Genomic DNA, 25,300 nt, shown 5'->3' with positions numbered 1-25,300 from the left:
TGGCAGGGCCCTGTCTGCTGAGCTTTGGTGGGAGTGGGCTTGACTGGGGACCATTCCCCTGGCTGGCCCAGATGAAACCCGCCATGCCCACCAGCCGTATCCCTCCATCAGGATGAAGGCATCCTCAAGGAGATCTCTATCACGCACCACGTCAAGGCTGGCTCTGAGAAGGCCGACCCATCCCACTTTGAGCTGCTCAAGGTTCTGGGCCAGGGATCCTTTGGCAAAGTGAGTCCTGAGCCCACAATGGGGAGGGCAACACTGGTCATGTCAGGGGTGGGAGTGAGGGGTCACCGTGGGGTTCAGGATCTGAGGGCAAGGATTGGTGGGTCTGAGGGGAGGACAGGAGGTCACCATGGTACCCAGGGAGGGCAAAAGATCAACTCAGGGCTTAGGGAAGCCAGAGGTCAGCCTGTGACCTGGAGGATGGGAGCTGATGGACTCAGCCCCCTCCCCAGCTTCTCCTCTGCTTTTTCCTCCACTGCTTTCCCAGGTCTTCCTGGTGCGGAAGATCACCCGACCTGACAGTGGGCACCTGTATGCCATGAAGGTACTAAAGAAGGCAACACTGAAAGGTGAGTGGAGATCACCTCCCCAGGCAGAGCCCAGGCTGGGCACAGGATTGAGGGAGACGGCCCAGCTCTCAAGGGTGTTGGGTCTGATGGAGGAGGTAGCTCTACCTCCAGGAGTACCTGAGCTGAAGGTAGAGAAACACGCCTGTCCTCAGCCACCCCTCACTCCCTCTTCCACTTTGTGGCAAAGACAGGGTCCATTTTGAAGAAAAGACTTCTGGGAAATAACCTCATCCTTCCCCTCCCCTCTCCCCGCAAGCCAGCTACCAGTTGCCATAACTGAAGATGAATGTCTGGAAGGAGGCAGGGGCCTTCACACAGCTGATACTGAGGTTACTTGGGCAGAGTTGCTTCATGATGCTTGAAGAGTCCTAGGAGAGAGGCAGGAAGTCCTGGCAGGCAGCTCGGGCAGGCAGGAGAGACTGAATTGAGGCAGGGCCCCAGAGATGGACAGCAGGGAGGTTCAGAAGGGAGCCCAAGGCCAGGTCTAGAATTCCACGGCTCACAAAGGGGATCACTGTGGTTGGAAGTGGACTCTGGGCTGGGCGGTGACCCTTTGACTGGCCTGGGAACCAGTATAGCCACTGACTGGGTGGAGTAGGCCCTGGCTGAGGGGAGGTAGGGAGGATCAGGAGTGTTGGTCTTAGGGACTTTAGGGGTCATGTGGCCCATAAAGGGCTGTCTGTGGGATGCCGTAGCTTTGGTGCCCAAAGGCCAGGCTGGTGGTGGTAGAAGGCATTCCCCAGGAGGGGTGATGGGAGCCATGAAGGAGAAGGATGAAGGACTTGGTCACTGCTGTGAAGTCTCCCAGGCTGGGGTGGGAGTGGCCAAGTCGACCCTGTAATGTGGCGAGGTTGGTGCTGTGAGCCAGAAGTGGGGAGTGAGTTGCAGCCTTACAGCGAGTAGGCTCACATAAGGAGTAGCCATTTAAGCTGTGCCTTGAAGGATCAAGAGCTCTCCAGACTGAAAACAGTAGAGGAAGGGTTCCCCAGGAAGGAGGAGCTGTTGGCCTGAGCAAACGTGTAAAAATGTAAGGTGTATTTGGCAAACAGTGGCAGAAATAGTTAATCCCAACAAGGTCCATGCCCCACCTGGTGACGGAAATGAAAAAATTAAAATAGAGGGTAAAGAGTGCTCTGAAGGAGCAAGCACAAGCCCTGGAGGAGAGAGGGCCCTAATTTAGCTTGGCAGTTCAAGGAAGACTTCCTGGAGGAGATGAGGCCTAAGCTGAGTCAAAGAAGAACCTGCTGGTAATCAGAATGCCTAGGGACTTTCATTCTTAAAAAAAAAAAAAGAGTATGTGGGGCTGCCTGCTCAGACACATGAGTCTGAATTTTAGGCCCAAGGACTCTGCCTAACTAACTCCCAGTGACTGTTCTCTCCATACCCCTAGACTGGAATTAGGGCTTTTTGGGCAAAGGCTAAGGGCACACTGGACGGAACAGGTTGCTCAGATTGGCTGGATTGAATGGCCTTTCATGGCGTGTGGTGGGAGATGGGGTGAGAGGGATGGGCAGGGCGCCAAGGGCAGCCCTGGGCGCTGCCGTGAGATGTGAGGAACTCGTGGAAAAGAGAACCCTTCTTAGGCCAGGGTGTGGGCCTGAGTGTTCAGGGGGGAGGGGCTAGACTCTTAGTGACTGTCTCTCTCTTCTGGCCAGTGCGTGACCGTGTTCGGACCAAGATGGAGAGAGACATCCTAGCTGATGTGAACCACCCATTTGTGGTGAAGCTACACTATGGTGAGACCGCAGTCCCCTGGAGTCACCGGCCTACTTGAGTTCGCACCCTGCCGACCGCCTTTGCCCTTGCCTGGGGGCTACTGCCTTCCGTACCCCTACTCCCGGCAGGCCAAGGGAGCATAGGGTAAAGGGGTAGGGCCCAGGGCCCAGCTGGCTCCACCATTGCCTTTTCCCCTCTCCCCAGCCTTCCAGACTGAGGGAAAGCTCTATCTTATTCTGGACTTCCTGCGTGGCGGGGACCTCTTCACACGGCTCTCTAAAGAGGTGAGCTGACACCCCACTGCCACGGGGCTCTGGGATGGAGCTGGAGGGACAACGAGGCTTCGCATCCCAGGGCCCTGCGAAGAACGTGTCGAGTGGGGCTTGGACCTGGGACCTCCCAGGCCTACCTAGCAGTCGCTGGCCCAGAAACTGACACCCAGTGTCACCTGGGGACAGAGCGTGCAGGCTGGCAAAGCCTTAGTTTCTCCCAGAATGGGTGAGGGGGATCAGGCCCTGGGTCTAATGCCTGCCCGGTTTTCAGGAGCTGAGGGGTCTTCCTTCTCTCCACCTCCATTCTTCCAAGGCTGCTCTGGGCAGGGCTGTGAGGATGGGAAGAAGCGTAAATCCACCCAGAAAGCTAGGTATTTTAACATTATGTCCCATGTGTTAACCCAAAGGATTTTAACTGACATAAAAGAATTTGAGCCAAATATAAAAATGGGACCTAGAAGAGAAATAAACTTAAAAAAAATTCTTTAATGTTTAATGTTTGAATAGATAATACATTAACAGTGACAGGAAAAATGTCACTGAGAAGTCTTCCTCCCACCCCAGTTTTTCTACCCCCCATAGGTAAACACTTTTAATGATTTTTTGTTTAAGCACCCCACGTTTCTTTGGTAATACAACCCATTGTGATAGCTGTTCTGAATTCCAACTCCCATTTCCTCACATGAAAAGTGCTAATCTGTATGCCCGTTCTGTACCTTGCCTTGTTCAAGATAGTAGATCATGGAAATGGATCCGTATCAGAACATGGAAGGTTCTTGTTCAAGTTTATGGCTGCATAGCACTCCTTTACACATGGGAGAGACGGTTTATACCAGTCTTCTGCTCAACCCTTTTGCTGTTTCCAAACAATCCCGCAGTGAGCGACTCGTGTGTTAGTCATTTCATACCTCAAACCCTTTATATATTTTTTAATTTTTAAAAAAATTTTAATGTTTATTTTTGAGAGAGAGAGAGAGATGGAGTGTGGGTAGGGGAGGGGCAGAGGGAGGGAGACACAGAATCTGAAGCAGGCTCCAGGCTCTGAGCTGTCAGCACAGAGCCCGACACAGGGCTCAAACCCATGAACTGCGAGATAGTGACCTGAGCCGAAGGCAGATGCTTAACTGACTGAGCCACCCGGGTGCCCCTCAGTCCCCTTTATATAGAGAATGATGTGTGGCACTGGGGTATCTGAGGGTTCTCCCCAAGGTAGCCCCTCAGGCCCAGGAAGCTGCCGTGCCCTAGCTCCTGAGGAAGAGGCAATCGAAGCTGATGTCCGCTCCCGCCTGTTGTAGGTGATGTTCACGGAGGAGGACGTGAAGTTTTACCTGGCCGAGCTGGCTTTGGGCCTGGACCACCTGCACAGCCTGGGCATCATTTACCGGGACCTCAAGCCTGAAAAGTGAGCAAAGCCCCAGCTCTGGCCCAGCCTCCGGCAGGGGAGGGGGGGCAGAGGCAGTCCTTGGGGGGGTCTCTCCTGACGGGGGTGGGTGTGACTCCCCAACAAAGTCTCCCTCTGCACGGCTGCCCCATGGATGGGTGGATGGAATGGGGTGGTGGTAGCAGCAGGCTCCCCCTTAGGGGTCGGCCTGATTACCAGTGCTGCCATTCAAAGTGCTCGGCACCTCCTTGCAGGTACGTTGCCTACATTGTTTTTTTGCTAATCCAGTGGATGTCTGAGATGCCACCCCCAAAGGTCATTCTTTGATATAGTCCTCCCTCGACCTTTCCTTAAGATCTAAATATCCTCAAATGGTAACTTGACAGCCAGGGGCAGGTGCTGGGCTGGAATGAAATCTGGCATTAGAGTCAGGCAGACCTGAATTCAAATCTTGTCTCCATCACCTTTTAGCTCTATGACTTAACTTCCTCGAGCTTTAGTGATAGCACCTACCTCATCCAGTTTCTCCGAGGATTAGCAAAGAAGGCAGGGAACATATCTGCACAGCACCACCACCCCATTCCACCTGCCATTCATCAGATGGCTCTGGGTGGATCACCTTCTCTGGGCTGGGCCCGGCCCCCACGGTGTCACCAGAACCCAAGGGGCCACAGCTGAGGGGCCCCAACTCCCATCTCTCCATTACAGCATCCTTCTGGATGAGGAGGGCCACATCAAACTCACTGGTGAGTAGAAGGCACCTGCCCCCTCAATTCCCAGGGGAGGTCAGGATCGGCTCTTGACGGGCCTGGGCTGAGCGCTAGGGGACTGTTCTTCCTGAGAGGCTGTGCCAGGCACTCGGAAGTGGTCAGAAGCCCAGACCCTAGACTTGGGATGGCCTGGGTGTGACTCCCAGCCCCGCACTGGCACTGTGTAACCTTGAGAAGTCACCTAACTTCTCTGGGTATTGGCTTCCTCCTGAGTATCATGGGCATGATGCCCTCAGGCCTGTGGGCAGGGGGCTTGGGTGTGCAGGGGTTGGCAGCAAGGAAGGTGGGCGGTGGGGGGATAGGGTTCCTAAAGATGTGTCCTTTTGCCCTCCTTGCCACAGACTTTGGCCTGAGCAAGGAGGCCATTGACCACGAGAAGAAAGCCTATTCCTTCTGTGGGACGGTGGAGTACATGGCCCCCGAAGTCGTCAACCGGCAGGGCCACACCCACAGTGCAGACTGGTGGTCCTATGGGGTGTTGATGGTGAGTGGCCAGACTGGGGAAAAGCATTCAGCCCATGCCTCAGGCCTCAGTTTTCCCACCTGAACAGTGAGGGGGTTGATAATCTCTAAGACTTTCTCCTGTTGTCTCCCAGCCTAGCTGCCTCAACCTCCACCAGCTGCAGTTTCCTTCCTTGGGAGGGTTCCAGGCTTGGCCCCGCCTGGGCTGCCCCCGGCCCAGGATTGGGCCTCTCCTCAGCCTCAGGCCCCTAGTACTGCTTTTGGTATTCTGATTGACAAAGGAACAAGAGACAGTCACAATTCTTGATCCAGGTGGACTTGCCACAGGCCAGCAAGAATCCTGGGAGTGGAGCTGAGTGGTTTGGGTGGGAGGAGGTGGGAGACATGGGAGATGGAGACCAGAATCTAACAGACCCTGTCTTTTGCAGTTTGAGATGCTGACGGGCTCCCTGCCCTTCCAGGGGAAGGACCGGAAAGAGACTATGACACTGATTCTAAAGTAAGCACCAGCCCTGCCCTGATACCTCAGGGTCTCCTCTGATGCCTGACCCCATTCTAGGGGCCAGAATAACACCTTGTATGTGCCTCAGATGTCCCCATCAATGAGACCCTCCTCTGGGTTAAGCATTATGCTTTCTAGGGCCCCCTTTTCATCCACCAGGGCCTGTGGGCGGGGAATCCCTGAAGTTTTTGGGAGGTGAGTTAGTGGATGGTTTGTCTGGATTGAGCTGGAAATTAGACCTGGACAGAGTGGGGAGGGGAGACAGGCCTCTGGGGCGGGCTCAGCCCTGATGAGACCTGGGGGCTGTTTTAGGGCGAAGCTAGGCATGCCCCAGTTTCTGAGCACGGAAGCCCAGAGCCTCCTGCGGGCCCTGTTCAAGCGGAATCCTGCCAACCGGCTCGGTAAGCAGGCCCAGCTCGGGAGGGGAGCGGGGTACAGCTGCAGCCTAGGCTGCAGAGTCACATCTGGGGCTGAAAAGGGCCGTTGTCCTTTGTATGGGCAGACAATGCCATTGGCCACCCTGCTTTCTGGCTCCATGTGTGGTGTTTGGGGCGGGGGGTGACCTGTGTGTAGGGGGAAGGCAGGAACTGAGTCATCCCCACTCCCCCTGAGAACAAGGACAGAGGCCCCCCCACAGCTCCGCCAAGGCTGCTGGCACAAGAGGAAGCATGAGCTCAGGAGTCAGAAGGCTCAGGTCCCAATCCTGTCCCCACAGCAGGTCCTCACTGCCCTGCGCACAGTGGTTCCTCCGTAAATATTTGTTGAGTGACTGCCATTTATGAGCTAAGTGACCCAAGGCGGTTGACTTCACCTCCCGGAGCTCTGGGTCCTCGTCTCCACGGGAGATGATGATCCAGATCCCTATAGACTGAATAAAGTCACGTAAACATGCCTGGCGTGGAGTAGCCATCCAGTATGTCTTGGCTCCTTGGATCCTGGGTTCATCTGGACCATGACCAGCTTTGTAAGGTCCAGATCAGGTCCCTGGGGTCAAATGGAGTGAAAGCCTGCCTGGCCATGGGATCAAAGCGATAGAGATGAGGCCTGGATTGGGAGGGAGAAGGGGGCCCCCTGCAGATATCAGAAGAAGTCTGATCTCCTTGGCCTTGGACAAGTTGCTTGACCTCTCTGGGCCTTTCTTCTTCCATAAGAACATTGGAGCTTGATCATAAGGGTCTCCAGAGAGTGGACAATGCTGAGTGGGCAATAGGTCTTTGGGGCGATGGCTGGGTGGATTTGGGGTGGGGAGAGCCTTTCGTCCCCCCTGCTCCCAGTAGACAGCTGCAGCCGCAGGTCCCAGATGACGGTGAGGTCACTCATTGGACAGGGTGGGTGTCTGGGGGTTGGACCATCCTGGGGCAGACCCGTCATCTGGGCTCTTTCAGGCTCCGGCCCTGATGGGGCAGAGGAAATCAAGCGGCATGTCTTCTACTCTACCATTGACTGGAATGTGAGTGTGTCTGTCCACCCCAGAGCCCCAGTCAGGCCTTCGCCTGTGGTGGGAGGGGGCTTCTACCAAGGAGGGCCTCTTATGTGGAGCAGAGGGTGACAGCATGGCCTTGGAAACAAGGGCCAGCCTCCCAAGGGCAAGCAATTATGCCCCTGTTGCATAGCCTGTGCTTTAGGCCAATCACCTTCTCCCACATGAGGCTCCTGGTGGGGTGCTGGCGGTGGACCATGGTGACTGGAATGCTTACCCCCACCCCTTGCAGAAGCTGTACCGTCGTGAGATCAAGCCACCCTTCAAGCCAGCCGTGGCCCAACCTGATGACACCTTCTACTTTGACACTGAGTTCACGTCCCGCACACCCAAGGGTACGTGAGTTTTCTGAGTTGTTTGAGGCTGGGGAAGCAGGGAGTCGGGGGCCCCTTGGGATATAGGGTGGTCGGGCTGGCAGGCCCAGGTGTGTGGGCGGACCAGAGAGTGAGCCTCTGGCTCTTTGTCCCCATCTCATTCTGCCTGACTCTCCCACTCCAGGGCTCTATGGGCCTCTTTGTATGTGGGTGAGGGGGTGGGGGGAGTGGGTGGTTAAGGCCACAATAGAAAAGTCAGGCCCCCTGCCCCAGGCATCTTCCAGCCCACTGGGAAGACCAAACACATCAGGCTCACACTCACGTCAGGGCTAAAGAATCTGACCCAGCAAAACATGAGGTGGAAACAGTCTGGAGGAGCAGAGGTGACAGCGCCCACAGGTCAGGGGCAAGTGTGGGAATCGCCTTTGGCTGCTCTGATCACTGGACCTCAGTGTATTCATCTAGAACATGGGCTCAGTCACAGACCCACTCAGTTCCTGGCGTCATTGCAAGAAGCCAAGGAGTAGGCTTCTGGGAGGGAGTTTGGTAAATCCCTGTATTTCAGTCAGATAGTGGGGGTTAGTGTTAGTTCTGGAAGGCTTCCTGGATGGATGGGTTTTAGCAGAGGGACTGCTCTTCTCCCTGGCTTGCACATCTCTGATGACAGGGAGCTTAGCGCTTCACCAAGCAGTTGGTCTTAAGTTATTCACTTCTCTGACCAGTATGTTCCCGGTTCCCACCGGTGCCCCTGATCAGCCAGGCGAGATTGCCCTGCCTCATAAGGCTCAGACTGTAGTTGGGGGAGAGGCATGAAAACCCTACCAGGTGTGGCAAGTGCAGCTTCATAGGGGTGAGGAGCTGGAGGAGTGGCCTCAGGCAGGGCTTCTCAGAGGAGGGCCTGCCTGCTGGGTTTTGAAGGATGGCCAAGCAGTGGAATATCTGGCCAGAGGGAACAGCATATGCGGTGGCTCAGGGTCTCCTTTAAGGCTCTGGGAAGCCTGGCAGGGCTGAGCTGGAGAGTGGGAAGAGAGGGGGCTGGGAAGGGTTATGGCAGGGGGTAGATTTGCAGTTGGGACCATCCCTCTCTGCTGCCTATGCAGAAGATGGACCTGAAGGCAGCGAAGCAAGGGGGAGGCCTCCAGAAAGGGATGAAGTTTCTTGGCCTGAGCCGAATGCCCATTGTGGGGCGTCTTGTATGTTTCTCGTGTGTCAGGGCTGGGTTGGTCTAAACACCCTGAGGCCTGGCATGGGGTGCTGTGCCCTAGCACCCTCCACAGCGAGCTGCTGAGGGCGGGCCTGGAAGCCCCACGGTCTCCCTTTTCTGGGCTGCCTCAGGGTCAAGGACATTACATCCCCCTCCCACCCCTGCAGACTCCCCAGGCATCCCGCCCAGCGCTGGCGCCCATCAGCTGTTCCGCGGCTTCAGCTTTGTGGCCACCGGCCTGATGGAGGATGATGGCAAGCCGCGGCCCACGCAGGCCCCACTGCACTCAGTGGTACAGGTGAGGGGGCGGGAAACTGCTGCTCAGTCATCTTTTCAACTTGGAAGCCACAAAGGCAGAACGGCTGAGAACACAGGCTCTGGAGTTCAAATCCTGATTGCCACCATGTAGCCCAGCGGACCTCCAAACCTCCTGGGGCCCCACTCTCTCCGAGTGTAAAACAGGGATGGCAGCATGGATGTACGTTTCCCAGCACAGAGCCGGGGACTTTGTGGAGCCTAGATAAATAAATGCAAGGCGGTGCCCAGGGCGGTGGTGCTGTGGGGTGGCTCAGATCCCTGACCTGGATGGGTGGCAGAGGGCTTGTGTTTCCTCACACTTGTCCCCCATCGGTACACTTTCCCAGCGCCGTGGGAAACTTAGAATGGAGAGGCATGAGCGCAGACCCTGGGGCTCATTGCCTGGGTTTGGAGCTTCCACGGTAAGGGACTTCGGGTGAGACACTTACCTTCCCAGTGCCTCAGTTTCCTCATCTGTAAATGGGGGCGATGATAGAACTTTTCTCCATTAGGCTGTTGCATATGTAAAATGAAGGTGACTGTGTAATTTATTTGACAACTGGGACATCTTTGTCTGGGACAAATATTAAACCAGACCAGATACAAGGACGACAGGCGTAAACCAGGGCTGTCATAAGGCATGGGTCACCTGCCGAAAGTGCTGACAGCAGTGCCTCTCATGCACCAAACACCATGGAAGCTGTTGCCATTGTTAATGTCTCAGAACTTTAAGACACATCACGAGGTGGGCTGTGACAGCCCAGAAGGGCGAGGCAACCCGCCCAAGTTCACGGGACGTGGCAGAGCTGGGGCCCAGGTCAGGGCTCCTGTGTCCCTCAGGCCTTCCCAGCTTCCTCAGAGCTGCAGACCTCTCCATGCGATTGTGGCTCTGTTGACCACAGCGCGGGAGCCAGTGAGCGTGCCCATATACAGTAGAAAACTGAGGCCCCGAAGCCAAGGCCCTGGGTACTAGGGAACGACCCCTGTGTTCTAGAGCAGAGGGTCAGCCCCACCTGTTGGTCTCCTGCAGCAACTCCATGGGAAGAACCTGGTTTTTAGCGACGGCTACGTGGTAAAGGAGACGATCGGTGTGGGCTCCTACTCCGTGTGCAAGCGCTGTGTCCACAAGGCCACCAACATGGAATACGCTGTCAAGGTGGGCCTCCCGAGCAGGTCGCAGCCCAGGCTGCTGGGCCCGGGGGCAGGCCACTGGAGCCTCGGTCCTTTGGCAGCAGGGAGGGGGGAGTTGGTGCCTTCAGCTCTGTGGGTGGGTGAAAGGTATGCAGCTAAGACCCCCAAGCCCTGCAGCATGGGCTCCGTGGCAGGGAGGGACTCTGGAGACTGTCCCCTCAATATTCCCCATGTCCCCCCTTTCCTCAGGTCATCGACAAGAGCAAGCGGGATCCCTCAGAGGAGATTGAGATTCTGCTGCGGTATGGGCAGCACCCCAACATCATCACTCTGAAAGATGTGAGTGGGGATCCTTGAGACTGAGGTGGGGGCTGGGGACTCAACTCTGGGATCTGACTCAGGACTGTCATTCCTTTGACTTCTGATTTTCCTCTGCTCGTGGGAGGGGAGGGATCTTTGTGCCTCAAGTCTGGCTGCCCTCCCCCCCAGGCCCTCCACCTCAGACTCAGACATGTCTGACAGCTTCCCTGACCCTCGGGGGACCAGTGCCAATGTTCTCCTATCTAGGGAAAGGACATAGGCCCAGATAGGCGAAGGCCCTGCCAGGACCATGGGAGCACAGAGCAGAACACGCGTCCCAGGGGCATGTTATTCTTTCCTGGCCCAGGGAACGGGTGACCAATGGGCCCAGGCCTGGCACGGAGGGGAGGGACCTGACGGTGAGGTTTGTGGCAGGTGTATGACGACGGCAAGCACGTGTACCTGGTGACAGAGCTGATGCGGGGCGGGGAGCTGCTGGACAAGATCCTGCGGCAGAAATTCTTCTCGGAGCGGGAGGCCAGCTTTGTCCTGCACACCATCAGCAAAACCGTGGAATACCTGCACTCCCAGGGCGTAAGTCTGGGGTAGGGGGCACCTAGGGTGGATGGCGGGCGGCCAAGGGTCCTATCATCAGTGGAGTGCATGAACCATGGGCTGGTGCAGGCCATCTTCAACCAGCCAGACGGGAGGGAGACTAGGGATGGAGGCTGGGTGAGTAGACAGATATGAGGAAGGGAAAGAGGGAGAGACGAGGCCCGACTGTGAAAACGAATGTTTACACGGTGCTTACTGTATACCAGGCAACCCTATGAGGTAGGTGCTGTTATTGGCCCCACTTTACAGTAAGAAGAAGGCTCAGAGACGTGAGGTCACTTGTCCGAGGTCACTCTGAGGAATGCTGTTGGGGAGCTACAGAGAGGGACTGGGGTTTTGAGTTCGGGAGGCAGCAGGGTCAGGAGGGAGGTGAGTCTGGTTGTGGGGTTGGCTGCTAGGACAGAGGAAGTGAATGCGGGAGTAAACGTTGCTGGAAACACAGCAGGTGCTGTGGAAGAGGTGTTTGTCCAGATGATAGGAGTTGGCCTTTATCATTGTATCGGATGGTGTATAAAAGCTGGAAACAGGGGCACCGGGGTGGCTCAGTCTATTGGGCGTCCGACTTTGGCTCAGGTCATGATCTCAGTGTTTGTGAGTTTGAGCCCTGTGTCAGGCTCTATGCTGACAGCTCAGAGCCGGAAGCCTGCTTTCAGATTCTGTGTCTTCCTCTCTCTCTGACCCTCCCCTATTTGCACTCTGTCTCTCTCTCTCAAAAATAAATAAACATTTGGGGCGCCTGGGTGGCTCAGTCGATTAAGTGTCTGACTTCAGCTCAGGTCATGATCTCGCAGTCCGTGGTTTCGAGCCCCGGGTCGGGCTCTGTGCTGATGGCTTGGAGCCTGGAGCCTGTCTTCAGATTCAGTGTCTCCCTCTCTCTCTGCTCCTCCCCCGTTCATGCTCTGTCTCTCTCTGTCCCTCAAAAATAAAAAAAAAATTTTTTTAAGTTAAAAAAGCAAACATAAAAAATTGCAAAGAAGAAGCCGGAAACAGCATGTGTTTCTCTCTGGACGAGGTGATGTTTAGGGTGCTTCCAGGGGTTAAGAATCCAACTGGCTGTGTCCAGGTCCTGTGTCGACAGTTGGGAAGGCCTTTCACCTCCGAGCTGCTTCCTCATCTGCACGCTCACGATAGTGGGAGCTGCCGCCTCGCAGGGTGGACGTGGGGTGAAGCAAGGTGCTGCCCCGGGAAGGTGCCGGGGCCAGGCCAGCCCTGTGGAAAACGCTGCACAGACATCCGGGGACATAGGGCCAAATCATTGCTGTGCCCTTTTTTTTTTTAATGTTTGTTTATTTTTGAGAGAGAGACAGACAGACAGACAGAGCAGGGGAGGGGCAGAGAGAGAGACAGAGACACAGAATCCAAAGCAGGCTCCAGGCTCTGAGCTGTCAGCACAGAGCCTGATGTGGGGCTCAAACCCATGAACCATGAGAGCATGACTTGAGCCAAATTCAGAAGCTCAACCCACTGAACCACCCAGGTGCTCCTACTGTGCCTTTTTTTAAAAATTAACTTTTTATTATCAAAAATTTTAAACATATGCAAAGCTATGAGAAAAGTATAATGAACCTCCAGACACCCATGACCCAGAGTAACGATTTGAGATTTTTATCTCCCTTCTTTCCACTCTCTTTTTCTTTCCTTCTCTTTTCCTTTTCTTCCCCCGTTTCCTTCCTTCCTTCCTTCCTTTCTTTTTTCTTTCTTACTTTCTTTCTGTCTTCTTTTGTGTTGTTGCTGAAGTATCTCTTCCAACATTTTATTGAGGTAAACATTTAAATCTATAGAAAAATTAAAAGAATCTTACAATGAAAATGGTTTCCCTTCTAGATTCACCAAATCTTAGCCTCATTTGCTTTACCTCTCTCTCTTTCTGTCTTTGTCTCTATCTCTATACCCTTATCTCTACATATAAATACAGATTTTTATGGGTGCAATTGAGAAGCATTGCAGACATTATGACACTTATATATACAGAGAGTGAAAGCAAGAATGAGCAAGAGCAGGGTAGGAGCAGAGGGATAGAGAGAATACCAAGCAGGCTCCACATAGAGCCCAATGTGGGACTCGAACTCACAAACAGTGAGATCCTGACCTGAGCCAAAATCAAGAGTTAAACACTTAATTGACTGAGCTGCCTAGGTGCCACAAGCCCCCTTTTCTGTGCCACGGGAATGCCCCACATTCTGAATGTGTGTGCTTGCTCATGGCACCATTTTAGTTGTTTCTCTGGTGCCTGTGTTTCTAAAGTCTTAACTATATCCTGCTTCAACTTCTTTTTGGGAGCAAGGAGTTAGAAAACTCTTCATGGGGTGCCTGGGTGGCTCAGTCAGCTGAGTGTCTGACTCTTGATTCCGGCTCAGGTCATGATCTCAGGGTTCATGAGATCAAGCTCTGGGTCAGGCTGTGCTGATAGCATGGAGCCTGCATGGGATTCTCTCTCTCTCTCCCCCTCTCCCTTTCCCTCTCCCTCTCAATCTACCCCTCCCCATGCTGCCCCAAATTAAATAAATAAACATTTTTTAAAAACAACAAAAAACCACTTCATGGGAGGTGTGGTGTATTTCATGACATCACATCCCCAAGCCCAGTGTCCCTGTGCCCCCCTTAGTCGTTAGTCCCCTCAGGTGGTAAGAGTCTAGGATGGGTGCACGGGGGGCATGCAGTGTGCGGGCCTGATGGTGTAGTGTAAACACCCTCCCCAGCCTTTCAGGTAATGACTTCAGGATCTTTGCCCGAACCACACGTTTCAGTAGGGTTTGCAAAAATTGCAGTGTCTGATTCCGTTTCATTTATTAGGGGGGATTCTTTTGTTAAAAAAAAAAAGAACCAGAGCCTCAATTTGATTATCACATGTGTTGTTTAAAACAACCATTAAATGGTCACTTTTGAAGTAGTTTTGGTGTTTGAAATGGCTGGTGCAAACAGGCTAATATTTAAATATGTCAGGTCAGATAGTAAATGTTTCCTTTTCCCACTGTGTTCTCAAGTGGGCGCTTGTTAAAGTTACCCCCTAAGAAGGTTTAGAAGACAGAGCCAAAGCAGTGAGTTTCCAGTGGGTCACCTACAGCTCAGAGCAAAGGACTTTCTAGGGTAAGAACTGCCCCCTCTACCAGGCACGTGTCAAGTACAGACAACCGCTTGGGGACACTGTGATGAGAGAAAGTTGTCTCTTTCCCAAAGCCACCAGTCCATGGGTCTCTAAAGTTTCTGACCCTTTTAGGGTCCCCTGCGTGGCTCAGTTGGTTAAGCATCTGATTTCAGCTCAGGTCATGACCTCACAGTTCGTGAGTTCGAATCCCATGACGGGCTCTGTGCTGATAGCTCAGAACCTAGATCCTGCTTCGGATTCTCTGTCTCCCTCTCTCTCTCTGCCCCCGCCCTTCTACTCATGCTCTGTCTCTCTCCATCTCTCAAAAATGAATAAATGTTAAAAAAAAAAAAAAGCTTTCTTTTTAATGAGTTTCTGACCCTTTCCAAATATCACAGGAGATGATGAGGAAATGGGAAACTCTCACTGAGGTATTTGGAGGGAGATTCTTTGGGCTAATTACAAATTGGCAGTACCTGTGGTCTAGAAGCTGGGAATCTCATAAGAGGGATGGGAAGGGGGTGACCAGGAGCAGGGTCCACTGGGACCTTCTATTTGTTTTCATGTTATCTTTATGGTGAAGTATTATATAAACACAAATCACAATGTACAAGTCAGTAAATTTTCAGAAAGTGAATACACCCAGGTGGCCAGCAATCAGATCAAGAACCCCATTTAGTCCCTGCCCCCTCCCAAGGATAACCATTCTAAGTAACTGCTAATAACTCAGACTGGTTTCGCCTGTCTTTGAGTTGTACATCAACGTACTCTGTCATACGTGGCCTCTGCCACCCTACGTGCTCTCCGGGATTCATCCACGGTGCTGTGTGGCTACAGTTCGCATGTCCTCATGGCTGTGTAATTTCTGCTGTGCGAACAGGCGATGCTTTAATTGTCCATTCTACTGCTGATGGACGTTGGGTTATTACTGGTTTTGGGGTGTTTTTTTTTGAGAGACAGAGACAGCGCGAGCAGGAGAGGGTCAGAGAGAGAGGGAGACACAGAATCCGAAGCAGGCTCCAGGCTCTGAGCTCTTGGCACAAAGCCTGACATGGGACTCAAACCCACGAACCGTGAGATCATGACCTGAGCCGAAGCCGGACGCTTAACTGACTAAGTCACCCAGGCGCCCCTGTTACTGGTTTTTGATTCTGACAAATAACGCTGCTGTGACATGTTTGTGACCATGCATGTGGGTTTTAATGCTGTGTGCGCCCCTGGCAGTGGGCCCTCCAGGTTGCAGGGTGTGTGTGTGTGTGTGTGTGTGTGTGTGTGTGTGTTTTCATCTTTAGTGGGTGGTTCAAACAGTTCTCCAAAGCTGTTCTGCCAGCTTACACCCCTCCAGAGCGGGCGGGAGTCCTGGGGCTTGCTGACACTTGGGCTTTTCCGTCATTTTAATCTAGCCATTCTGGTGGATGTGGAATCTTTTCTCATAATAGTTTTATTTTTTTAATTAAAAAATGTTTTAATGTTTATTTTTGAAGGAGAAAGAGACAGAGTGTGAGCAGCAGAAGGGCAGAGAGAGAGGGAGGCACAGAATCCGAAGCAGGTGCCATGCTCTGAGCTGTCAGCACAGAGCCTGATGCAGGGCTTGAACCCATGAGCTGTGAGATGATGACCTGAGCTGAAGTCGGATGCTTAACCCACTGAGCCTCCCAGGCACCCCACAGTGGTTTGAAGTTGCCTCTCCCTGATGGCCACTGAAGTTGAGTGCCTCTTTGTGTACTTCTTGCCACTTGGCCAGCCTCTTTCGTGACCTGCCTGTTAGAATCTGATGTTTATTTTTAAAAATCGGGTTGTCTGCCTTTTTCATCTTATGTTGCAAGAGTTCTTTGTTTAACACATGGAGACCTTTTAAGCCTAGCCTCCCTTATGTTGTCTCCAAAAGGGCCCCGGTGTGCCCAGGGCAGCCTGTTTGAGAACTCAGTAGGGAGTTCACACTTTGGCTTCTCTGTTTAACCAGATGATTTACACAGAAAAACTTTTTTTATCTCTTTTTTTTTTTTTTTTTTTGTGGCCGGTCACACGCACCGAAGTGCACATCCTCCAATGATGGTGATAAAGACAAAGGTGTGGCTAGCGCTGGGTAGCTAGCACCTCACAGCGCTTCCCACAGGCCAGACACGTCTAAGCCCCTTACCGGTCAACTCACTAAGCTGTTCCGATAAGCAGTTGGAAGTGGGTATTGTCACTATGCCCACTTTATACGTGAGCAGACTGAGGCTCTGGAAGTGAGTAAAAGTCTTACAGCTAATCTGGCTTCCCTATCCTGTTCTTCTTGTCCTGTAAGTGCTTCTTTTTACAAAAATTTTTAAAAGTATTTTTATTTTTGAGAGAGACAGAGCACGAGCAGGGGAGGGATGGAGAGATGGAGACACAGAATCCAAAGCAGGCGCCATGCTCTGAGCTGTCAGCACAGAGCCCAACACGGGGCTCGACCTCACTAACTGTGAGATCATGACCTGAGCCAAAGTCTGATGCTTAACTGACTGAGCCACCCAGGCGCCCATAGTCTATAAGTGCTTCTTAACAAGTACTCACTGCATCTTAGCCTCTGGCGTGCAGGGGCGGGTGGGGGTGGGGGTTCGACCCAGGGAGTGTTGGGTTTACTCTGACAGCAGCTGTCATTTCCCAAGTCTTGTGCTAAATAGTCCCAGTACATCACTCATATGCTCCTTCCTGCCTCAGCGCTGTTACCAATTTCCCAGGTGAGAAAACCGAAGACCAGAGAGGTTACATGACATGCCCGAGGTCACACAGCTACTGCTGGTAAAAAGCCAGGATGCACACTCCGGCCTGACCGAAATCACAACTCTGCCAGAGGTCACAGCCTATTACTCAGTGGCTGCATCTGAGCCGCATGCATATTTTGTCTGCCCTGCAAGATGGGGGGTTGCTTATTGTTTGGGGTTTGGCTGAGTTGGGTAATTTGGCTGCTTTTGGAACCTGGGCCTGTGTTGCTGCGTGGGTGACTGCCAGCCGGAGCAAGCAGCAGGTGCCTTTAGACTGGTTGGCACAGCTCCCTCCCAGCCTGGCTTTGCTCATTGCTTGTCCAGCCTGTTGTGCTTTTCAGTGCAGAGAGATACGAGTATTTGCTACCCCCGCCATCGTGAGTCACGGTCACCTGTAGGAGTTAGTCGTTTCTCTGTGTTGTGTTAGAGCAGGACAGAGATTGAAAACTGCCCTATCCCTGTTTCCCCAAAGTGTCATCTGTGTCACACTAAATCGATAAGGCTGTGGAATGAAGGTCAGAACCAGGATGAAGTCTCGCTTCTGCTTCTTACGTACATGAGCAAGTCAGGTTTCTCATAACCCCGGTTTCCTTCTCTGTAAAACAGAAGCCGGCAGTCCCTGCCCTGCCCACTTACAGAGGTGTAACTGGCAGCCCCCATGAGATCAAGGGCAGGGAAGTGCTTTGTAAACCGGGAAAATCACTTGTCCAGGGGAGTCAGTGCCCTCAGCCACACCGAGCCTCCCTGGCCTCTGGGAGGCTTGGCTGGGCCCTCCACAGGGAAGAGAGTCTATGTCCTTGAGCCTGGCCTTGTCTTTGGGGTCACAGAACTGTGTTAGGAAGGAGAGCCCTAGGAGCAGTCCAGACACTGCCCAGGAAGGGGCTTCCCATGGGTTTGGATACACTTTGCAGCACATCGCTGGGACCACCCTACCAGTGTGGCGCTCTCCTCTTTGTCAGTGGAGAACACCACACATCGCTGGGACCACCCTACCAGTGTGGCGCTCTCCTCTTTGTCAGTGGGACCACCCTACCAGTGTCTAGCGCTGTTCCCTCTTTGGAGGTGGACTGTCCTAGGCCATGTCTACCCTCCAACCTACCCGCCCTTGCTACCAGGGACTTGCTAGAGGACCTGGGGCTCAAGTGGGACTATGAAAGGATCATCTCCTAAAGCCAACTGATCTGTGAGAGTCAACTAATGTAACCCGCAAGATCTCTGCATGTTTCAGAGGCATGATTTGTTTATTCATTGCAAAGTTCACTTAGCACATGCTCCATGCTGGGTGCTGGAGGTGAGCAGGCGTTGGGTAGGTAGCTGACAGGGCTAACTGAGCCTCCCACACCAGGAAGGGGACTTTGGGCTTCATCTTGTAGGCAGTAGGGAGGCACTGAAGGGTTTTGACAATGCCCTGTTAGCTTATGGGAGGGGGAACACGAGAGTAAGACCAGGTTTCATCTGGGATGTGTTGGGTTTCAAGGTCTGTGGAACATTCAGTGGTTTCTAATCTGATTTGCAGTTATTTGAGCCTGGACTCAGGAAAGTTCTGAGCTAGGGTCAGCGGTCTGGGAATTGTCAATAACCAGGTAATAGAGGAGTGGCTATACATCGAACTATACCGAGGGAGCGGGGAGGATGGAAAGTGGAGTGGTTCATGCCCCTCAAGATTACAGAGGCGCCGGCGGCAGCCAGAGGAGTCATTTGCTTTAGGCCTCAGAAGTAAGGGTCATTTGGGGCGCCTGGGTGGCTCAGTCAGTTGAGCATCTGACTTCAGCTCAGGTCATGATCTCGTGGTTTGTGGGTTTGTGGGGTTCTGTGCTGACAGCTTGGAGCCTGGAAGCTGCTTCAGATTCTTTGTCTTCCTCTCTCTCTGCTGCCCCTGCTCACGCTCTGTCTCTGTCTCTGTCTCTCAAAAATAAGCATTAAAAATAAGTAAAAAAAAAAGAAGAAGAAGAAGAAAGAAGAAGTAAGTGTCATCCATCCAGTCACAGATACTCATTGCGTACCAGCTGTGTGCTAGGAACTATTCTAAATGTTGAGATATAACAGTGAGCAAAATACTCATGGAACTTACTTATATTCCAGGGGGTAGATCCAGAAGAACAGTTAAATAAATATTATGTCAAATGGTGGTAAATGCTATGGATAAAAAGAAAGCAGGGTGAGGAAACTAAGGAGTACTGGCTGGTCATTGCTATTTTATATGGAATGGTCCAGGGAAGGCCTCACGGATAAGGTAACGTTTGAGCTGAGACCTGAAAGAAACAAGAGAATAAGTGAGGCAGGTGCCTGAGGGAAGAGTGTTCCTAAAAGCTGGAACAGTGAGTACAAAGGCCCTGAGGCAGGAGTGTGCTTGACATGTTGAAGGATGTGCAAAGAGGCTGGTGTGGCTGAGCTGACTATGCAAGGGGGAGGGTGCTTAGAGGACAGCAGAGTGCAAGAGATGGGGGTGAGGGCAGGGGAAAGATCAGGTGCGGCCACCTAGGCCATTGGGAGGATGTTGCCTCTTAAGTCTGGAAACCTTGGAGGGGTTGCCGCCAGAATGACTTGATCTGAGTTACATTTGACAGGCTCACTGCGGCCGCTGTGTTTAGAACAGACTGTAGGAGGCAGGACAGAAGCAAGCAGACCGGTTAGGAGGTGATGGCTGTGATACTCGGGAGGGAGGGTAGCATCCCTGGTTGGGATCACCGCTGTCAGTAGACAGGTTGAGAAGTGGTTCGGTTCTGGATATATTTTAATGGTTAGAGACAGCAGAGTTTGCTGATGCCCCGATTGAGGAATGGAAGAAATAAAGAGGGATCGAGAATGACTCTTAGGATTTTGACCCAAGCGATGGGAGGTATTAGTGGAGTTGCCTTTAGGAAAAACTGGAAAGAGCGGATCTGAAGGGAGAAGTAAGGAGAGTTCGGGTGTGGACAGGTGAAATGGGGGCTGCCTCGCAGACGCTGGCATGAAATTCAAGTCGGCAGCACCAGCAGCACTAAGGGCCCCACCTTTCCACCTCTTCCCTTCCTTTCAAATTCTGGGTCCCTCTGTCCCTTTCTGGGCCTGTCATCCCAACTCTCAAATCTCATCCCTGGCCGTTGACCTGGGCCACTAGCAGCTTGCCCACATTGAGAACTGACCGGCCCCTCTGCCCTTAGGTCGTCCACCGGGACCTGAAGCCCAGCAACATTCTGTACGTGGACGAGTCTGGGAACCCCGAGTGCCTGCGCATCTGTGACTTTGGCTTTGCCAAGCAGCTGCGGGCTGAGAATGGCCTCCTCATGACACCTTGCTACACTGCCAACTTTGTGGCACCCGAGGTGAGTGCTCCAGCCTCCTCACCAGCGAGAGTGAGGGGTCCTGGCACAGGAGTTCTTGTGCCCTCTACAGAGGCCCTATGCTATCTGGGATTCTAGTGTGTATGGTCTTGGCTTAGGTACCAAGAGAGGATCCAGCCCAGCCCGTGGTTGGGATCCTTGTCCTACCCTTTGGGGAGGAGCACGCAAGTATACGGGGCCACTTGCCACGGCCCCTCAGACTCACCCCCTTCCCCTGCCTTCCTGCCAGGTGCTAAAACGCCAGGGCTACGATGAAGGCTGTGACATCTGGAGCCTGGGCATTCTGCTATACACCATGCTGGCGGGGTGAGTGCCCCTTCCCCCCCAGCCCCTTCCTCCAGCCCTAGTGCACAGGCCCGGGGTTGTCTGATGGGAGAGACTCAGCCCTGCCTCAGGAAGTCTGAAGATATGCATGTAGCCCTGCCTTTGGGAGCCTCGCCTGAAGGGGGCAGATACTGCCCTGGGGAATACCCAGTCTGGGTGGGGTGGGAGGACATAGCTTCCCCTCCCACCCCCAGCCCTAGGACGGAGGCCAGAGGCTATACCCAAACCGGGTGGACTTTTCTCCAGATACACTCCATTTGCCAATGGACCCAGTGACACACCAGAGGAAATCCTGACCCGGATCGGCAGTGGGAAGTTCACCCTGAGTGGGGGGAACTGGAACACAGTTTCAGAGACAGCCAAGGTAAGTCTGCGAGGCCCAGCTCATTTGGGATGGGGAGGCAGGGTCCCCTCCTAGGGTTTTTTAGCAGTTCATGAACAGATGGCCTGCAACCTGGTGTCTCCGAGTGGAATGTTCCATAAATCCCTGTTGCTCTATTTCTCCAAGTGGAAGATTCTCAGGTGGACTGCCCTCCTATCTTGTTTGGACAACTTGGTGATCATCACTGGTCCTTCCCATGTCCTGAGCCCTGTGGGGGACAGAAGGCTGCATAATCGCAGCCCCTGCCTTGTGGGAACTGGTGTAGGAGATATACAGGCTCGCACACAAGGAACAGAGATGCCAGGCAGCAGAGAAAGGCAGGTCCTCCCCCAGCGGTGCAGGCATTGAAGGCTTGGAGCAGAACTACTGACCATGTCAAGCACCGAGGCCTTCTCAGAGGAGGGGACATTTGAGCTCTCAGAATTAGCAAGTTTCCAGTTAAGGGGATTCCCCTGTGCCAGACAATGGGTTGAGCCTCACATCAGCCTCATGAGGCAGATATTGTTATCCCTGTTTCTCAGAGGGGAAACTGTGGCTCAGAGAGTTGAAATAATTTGCCCAGGATACTCAGTTGATCAGCAGAGGAGTCAAGTTTTGAACCTAAGTCTGCCTGATCCCAATCTTAGGTTCTCCCCATCTTCCCGCATGGCTTCTAGAAGATGAAAGAGAGGAAAGGATATTCCAGGAAGAAGTCCCAAAGAAGGGCATGTGCTTGGGGAGGCCTTGGAATGACCTGGAACATGGATGGCAGGGGCCCGTGCAAGGGTGGAGGCAGGAGATGGTGGGAGATGGTCACCTTGCCCATTTCTCATCGGTGGGACACAGCCTGTGCTCCCCGCCAGCTCCTCCCACCAGCCCGCTTGTGTGCTGTGCCCCCAGGACCTGGTGTCCAAGATGCTGCATGTGGACCCCCACCAGCGCCTCACAGCGAAGCAGGTGCTGCAGCACCCGTGGATCACCCAGAAAGACAAGCTCCCCCAGAGCCAGCTGTCCCACCAAGACCTGCAGCTCGTGAAGGTATGGCCACCACTCTGGGCTGCTGGGCACCTGGAGCTCCAGGCCAGGATTCCATGGACAAGAACTCAGGTGGCATAGCCAGGAGATGCCATATCTATCTGTCCTCAGGGAGCCCCATGCTAATATGCAAGAGTGTCAGCAGTCCTTTGGGGGACACAGGCTCTGACCTCTGATGCCTCTAGTCTGATGGAAGGGGTGGGACTTGTGACCAGGAAGGAACAGCAAGGCTGAATTAAGAGATGGCTGGGGGGTGGGGGCGGGGTAGAACCCAGAGAGGCTGAGAGGCTCATGTCCCCACTCCAGCCTCTACCGCCCCCCATTGTGACCTAACCTCCCACCTTCTCTCCCAGGGAGCCATGGCAGCTACGTACTCTGCACTCAACAGCTCCAAGCCCACCCCCCAGCTGAAGCCCATCGAGTCCTCTATCCTGGCCCAGCGGCGGGTGCGGAAGCTTCCATCCACCACCCTGTGAGAGGCCGGGATGTCCAGGCCGCGGAGCGGTGCTAGCTCAATGGAGGCAGCATACTTCCCAGAGCGAGCAGGCCTCAGTCTCGGGGCCAGAAGAAGCTGAGCCTCCGAGGGACTCAGGAAGCAGCCAGCCCAGATCACCCCCACTGAGGGTGTGAGAAGTGCCTTCTCCTTCCCCGGGATGAACTCTGCTCGGCTCATGCTCTGCTGGTTGGAATCAGTTCACTGTACAGACTCTTACCCTTTTTTAAGGGAGAAATGGCATCAAGTGCCATGGATTTTTACAAGACCCATTTGCCTTTCTGGGAGCAGAAATAGCCAGTGCAGCCCCAGGAGGGGCACTGAGTCATACTAGGGCTCTCTGGCTAAGACTCCTTAGAGCTTTGGCACCCTACCCTGGGCAGCCCTGCGAGTGGCCATCTGTAGCCATCTGCACATACCTCCAAGGCCGTCCAGCACCACCTCCCAAAGCCCTTGGCTGTTTAGCAGAACTCGCTCTATTTGCAGTCAGCTCCTTTTCTGTTCTGTTCTGCTGGGGGTGGGGAGGGTCTAAACCTCTTCCTGCCAGAAGAGAGGACCAAGACTCCGTGGCTCCCAGCTCCAGGCACCAGCATCTACACCGGCCCCGCCTGTGGGCTCCCTGCAGTCAGATTGGGCAGCCCCAGGAGGAGGATCCAGAAAGCACTTTTTGGCTGACTTGTGTTAGCGTCTGCTACAGGACAGAGTTCCCAGGAGGCCTGCGGGGCCGGGCGAGAGAGGCAGGGGCTCTTTTTCATTTCTTCCTCAGCTGGTAACTCAGGGTTCATCTGTCCATGGCCTTTCTAATAAACTTGCAGTTGAGTTGAAGCACCCTTGCGTCCACTTTTCATCCCTGACTTTGCCCTCTGCTGTCGGGTGTTGAGGACTTTGCAGCAACAACGGACCAGGGCCGATGAGCCCAACTGCTAGGAGCTCAGGTCACTTGGGGAGCAGGTGGGACTCCCACGGGGGGACCCTATTATGTTATGAATAATAGTGATGGTATTATGAGCCACCGGTGACCAAATGTCAGGCCCTGTGCCTGGATCTTGCATGTATATTTCATTTAATCTTAATGTGGTGAGGTAATTGCTATTCTATTATTATCTCCATTTATAGTTAGGGAACAGGCTCAGAGAAGAGTATGACATTTCCTCCACAGTGAGCACCTACTTTGGCCCTGCTCCAAATCCCGGTGAACCAGGTAGCAAAAAAGGTCATTTGTTGTTTGCATGGGTCTTTCCTCCTCATGGGGGAAATGGACAAACCGAGGTCAGATGTCTGCAGAATTAAATTGGGATGTGAGATGGCATGATCAGGAAGACCTCTCTGGGGTCTTCTGAGGTGACCCAGAAGCTGAGATCAAATGATAAGGGGCCATCCAAGACCGGGAGAAGGGGCGGTGTCCGTACAAAGGCCCCAAGGTGGAAACGGCCCAAGAACAAGCACGCTCAGGGAAGGACCAAAGAAAAGCCGACAGGGCTGTGCTGTCAGGGCCAGGGGGCTGCGTGAGATGAGGCTGGAAAGGAAGGTGGGGCTGGCCGTGCTGGGCTTTGTGGCGAAGGGTAAGGAGTTAGGGTTTACATCCAACAGGCACTGCTTACGTCAGTGGCTACTGCAGTGGCTCCGATATGCGATGAGGTGGCCTGGACTCAGGCGGTGAGAGAGCAGATGGGGAGGAGGTGGAAGGTAGGATATGCTTTGGTTTTGTTTTTCTTTTTATGTTGTTTTTTAATTTATTTTTGAGAGACAGAGAGAGACAGCGTGAGCAGGGGAGGGTCAGAGAGAGGGAGACACAGAATCAGAAGCAGGCTCCAGGCTCTGAGCTGTCAGCACAGAGCCTGACGTGGAGCTCGAACTCATGAACTGAGAGATCATGACCTGAGTCGAAGTCGGACGCTCAACCGACTGAGCCACTCAGGTGCCCCTATCTTTTAACTATCCAAACAGAAATGCCACCCAAGTGTTGTAACTAGAAGATGGAGTTCTGGAGAGATCTGGATTGGAATTCTCAATCTGGGAGTCATTCACTTGGAAGAAATTTGTAGAGCCAAGAGGCTGGACTTTTCCAAGTGTGGTCCACAGACCAGTGGCAGCAGCATCTGGGAACTGGTTAGAAAGGCAGGATCCCAGGGCCGTCCCTAGACCTACTCAGTCAGATCCTATGTTTCAACAAGATCTGCATATGGTTTGTGTGCACCCTAAAGTCTGGGAAGTAATGGGGCGCCTGGGTGGCTCAGTCAGTTAAGCATCTGACTTTGGCTCGGGCCATGATCTCACGGTTTGTGAGTTCGAGCCCCACGTCCGGCTCTGTGCTGACAGCTCAGGGCCTGGAGCCTGCTTCGGATTCTGTGTCTCCTTCTCTCTCTGCCCCTCCCCTACTTGTGCTCTGCCTCTCTCTGTCTCTTGAAAATAAATAATTGTAATAAATAAATAAATCAATAAAGTCTGGGAAGTGCTGTTCTAGGGACTGAGAGCAGAGAAGAAAAGGGACTGCCACTGAGCCCTGGACCATGCCAGCACTTCGGGGCGGCACAGAGCGGGGAGGGCCAGCAGAGGGGGCAGCCCGTGGGGGAGGCCGGCCAGTCTGGCAAGACTTGAAGCCTTATGAACCAAGGCTTTTGCTCCTGTTATTTCTCAGCCTCCTCGCATTGCAGGTTAGAAAGCCAGGGCCATAGAAGTGAATCAATCCTGTTGGGATGGATGGAGTTTCTGACATGGCAGCCGAGCTTCCAGATTGGCCTAAGCATGCCGATTTGGAACTCGCAGCCTGGCCACAGGAGCAGGGAAGGCAGCATTGGAGTCCCAAGGGCTGAGGTACCCTCCTGAGCACCCACCGACACACCCAGTACTGAGCCCCTGACCTGGATATGTTCCACTCCCCTAAGGCCCCATCTGTGTGGTGCAACCAACACTTCCTGTCCTGCCCAC

At 53.4% G+C, this 25,300-nt stretch overlaps 1 protein-coding gene and 1 long non-coding RNA gene across 11 annotated transcripts in view; one reads left to right on the top strand and one right to left on the bottom strand.

Moving 5' to 3' along the window:
* Positions 1 to 23,200, top strand: part of RPS6KA1 (ribosomal protein S6 kinase A1) — a 34,379-nt gene extending 11,179 nt beyond the window's left edge. For 4 of the 10 annotated variants that reach the window (XM_029946612.1, XM_029946618.1, XM_029946617.1 and 1 more), the window contains 20 exons: positions 112 to 228; positions 494 to 575; positions 2,231 to 2,311; positions 2,496 to 2,575; positions 3,859 to 3,965; positions 4,653 to 4,690; positions 5,056 to 5,198; positions 5,605 to 5,675; positions 5,991 to 6,079; positions 7,064 to 7,128; positions 7,391 to 7,493; positions 8,844 to 8,974; positions 10,004 to 10,129; positions 10,354 to 10,443; positions 10,840 to 10,998; positions 19,980 to 20,141; positions 20,389 to 20,465; positions 20,730 to 20,847; positions 21,708 to 21,882; positions 22,233 to 23,200. In XM_029946612.1, coding sequence (XP_029802472.1) covers positions 112 to 228; positions 494 to 575; positions 2,231 to 2,311; positions 2,496 to 2,575; positions 3,859 to 3,965; positions 4,653 to 4,690; positions 5,056 to 5,198; positions 5,605 to 5,675; positions 5,991 to 6,079; positions 7,064 to 7,128; positions 7,391 to 7,493; positions 8,844 to 8,974; positions 10,004 to 10,129; positions 10,354 to 10,443; positions 10,840 to 10,998; positions 19,980 to 20,141; positions 20,389 to 20,465; positions 20,730 to 20,847; positions 21,708 to 21,882; positions 22,233 to 22,390 — 2,172 coding nt within the window. In that variant the 3' untranslated portion in view covers positions 22,391 to 23,200. The other 6 variants (XM_029946616.1, XM_029946619.1, XM_029946614.1 and 3 more) reach the window with 4 other exon arrangements.
* LOC115298176 lies at positions 18,895 to 22,103 on the bottom strand. Its single transcript, XR_003911629.1, has 2 exons — positions 22,050 to 22,103; positions 18,895 to 19,088 (listed from the first exon to the last, which is right to left on the bottom strand). It is a non-coding gene; the product is annotated as an uncharacterized LOC115298176 (long non-coding RNA).
* Positions 23,201 to 25,300: the final 2,100 nt, after the last annotated feature.

The sequence above is a fragment of the Suricata suricatta genome, chromosome 8 (assembly GCF_006229205.1).
Source record: "Suricata suricatta isolate VVHF042 chromosome 8, meerkat_22Aug2017_6uvM2_HiC, whole genome shotgun sequence".
NCBI lineage: Eukaryota > Metazoa > Chordata > Mammalia > Carnivora > Herpestidae > Suricata > Suricata suricatta.
This window is presented reverse-complemented; position numbering and strand designations above follow the sequence as displayed.